General features: G+C 36.0%; 1 protein-coding gene across 1 annotated transcript in view; it reads right to left on the bottom strand.

Annotated features, from left to right (window-relative positions):
- The window catches only part of LOC106471877 (chloride channel protein D-like), a gene marked incomplete at its 3' end in the record, with an annotated part of 23785 nt that overhangs the window by 5532 nt on the left and 16196 nt on the right, over positions 1-2057 (bottom strand). The window contains exons 10-12 of the mRNA XM_013932501.2: positions 1314-1518; positions 997-1168; positions 106-277 (exon numbers count right to left, since the gene is read on the bottom strand). Of these exons, the coding sequence (XP_013787955.2) occupies positions 106-277; positions 997-1168; positions 1314-1518 (549 nt within the window). The remainder of the gene's footprint in view (positions 1-105; positions 278-996; positions 1169-1313; positions 1519-2057) is intronic.

The following is a 2057-nucleotide window of genomic DNA, read 5'->3' as shown; positions in this document are numbered from 1 at the left end:
TATTTTTGCCTACTGTGATGATGATGTCTTAGTTTGGTGTGATACCAAAATATCATCATAACTGTAAATAATGTGATCATATTGAAAACAACAACTAAAACCCACCATGATAACGGTGAGTGACATGGTCAACCTTGAAACACCACCAAAAAATGCTGCTGCTCCTAACAGGGCAAAGGCTCCAGGATCCATCCACAACCAGTACTTAGTGGTATTAACTCCAAATAGTGCCACTAATCCTCGTCCCACGATCCTTCCAATCATTCCTCCAATAAACCTAGAAGTGTAGATGTAAGAGCTTGCTTGTTATCCAAGACAATTTCATAAGTTCTCCATATTACTATTCACTCATAGTTTATATCTTGAATTAAGATACTGTTCACATTTTCACACAAGTTTTAATCTTCAAGAATTTTCAAAAACAAAACCTATTTTTCTCTTGTTTCCTGCAGTTGGTGGTGTATATACAGTATCAATATAATCTAAACATAAATTTTACAGATTATGTTGTCAAGAAAAGAGATCATTTTCTGTTTGGAATATCACTTATTTTACAAATACATATACAAATTGCCATTTTAAATAAATCAAGGTAATTTTTTTAAATGCCTAACTACGAGTATACCTATTGGAATGTCCATCTTCAGCAGAGTTTGTGGGGTGAATAAACATGAAAAATGTGTAAATAAGTAGAGTACCATGTAAAGATTGCCTGTAAGATGCCCTTCCATATAAACAGGCTCATATATACTCCCCCCTTTGTTATTTATCTACGAATGTGAAGTATGAGTGAGAGATCTCGTCCTACTTTAGAAATGGTCTCAATCATTCAAGAACTTCTGAATAAAATGATATCTATATTACTAAAAATTAATTCCATTACTCTAATGGTAGAAGTAATCTCATTTGGCTGTAATCAAAACTTTAGTACTGCTAATCCGGTATTACACTATGGAAAACTAAGTGGTATTATAATAAACTTGTGTCACTTCTTACAATTTGGGTACCACTACTCCACTTGAAATAGCAGTCCCCGAAGCCCAACAGGCCAGAAGAAAGTAACACGGAAGGACCATGATTAAAGGTATGAAGTCAAACTCCAGGTGGGTCTGTCTAGAGAACAAGTGCTTCACAGCTTTCTCGCCAGTAACGGATAACAAGGTAGCCACTAGAGAGAGATGAAAAATATAACACGCAATCCATGAAAAACTTTGAATACCATTACTTCATTCAGCATCTCTTGCTTATTTGTATTTCCCAACATACTGATCTTACCTCTAGTTAATTTAGGTACAGGATTTCTTTGTTCTTACCAGGGTTGAATGTGCCATTTCTGTATAGAGTTCCATTTATAGTTATTTCTGCTCCTTTAGGGCAATTGAAATGTTCAACTGTCTTTTCTGTATAGATTGGAGGCTTTGGGTTACAAAATGGATTTCCATTTCCCTCCCAGTGACAAGTAAAAGTTGCACAGGAAGCCATGGTAGGCAAAAATACCGTCAGTGTCCCCATAATAACCTGCAACAAGAACAATAAACCACCATAAGAAGTACTGTTGTGTAATAGGAAACAACAACTAAAACCCACCATGATAACAGTGAGTGACATGGTAAACTTGGAAACAACAACTAAAACCCAAGTTTACCATGTCACTCACTGTTATTATGGTGGGTTTTAGTTGTTGTTTCTGAGTTTACCATATCACTCACTGTTATCATGGTGGGTTTTAGTTGTTGTTTCTGAGTTTACCATGTCACTCACTGTTATCATGGTGGGTTTTAGTTGTTGTTTCCGTGTTTACCATGTCACTCACTGTTATCATGGTGGGTTTTAGTTGTTGTTTCTGAGTTTACCATATCACTCACTGTTATCATGGTGGGTTTTAGTTGTTGTTTCCAAGTTTACCATGTCACTCACTGTTATCATAGTGGGTTTTAGTTGTTGTTTCCAAGTTTACCATGTCACTCACTGTTATCATAGTGGGTTTTAGTTGTTGTTTCCAAGTTTACCATGTCACTCACTGTTATCATGGTTGGGGTTTTAGTTGTTGTTTCCGA

Source organism: Limulus polyphemus, unplaced genomic scaffold (genome assembly GCF_000517525.1).
Source record: "Limulus polyphemus unplaced genomic scaffold, Limulus_polyphemus-2.1.2 Scaffold4932, whole genome shotgun sequence".
NCBI classification, from domain to species: domain Eukaryota; kingdom Metazoa; phylum Arthropoda; class Merostomata; order Xiphosura; family Limulidae; genus Limulus; species Limulus polyphemus.
Note: the sequence above shows the minus strand (reverse complement) of the source record. Positions and strands in the feature narration are given on the sequence as shown.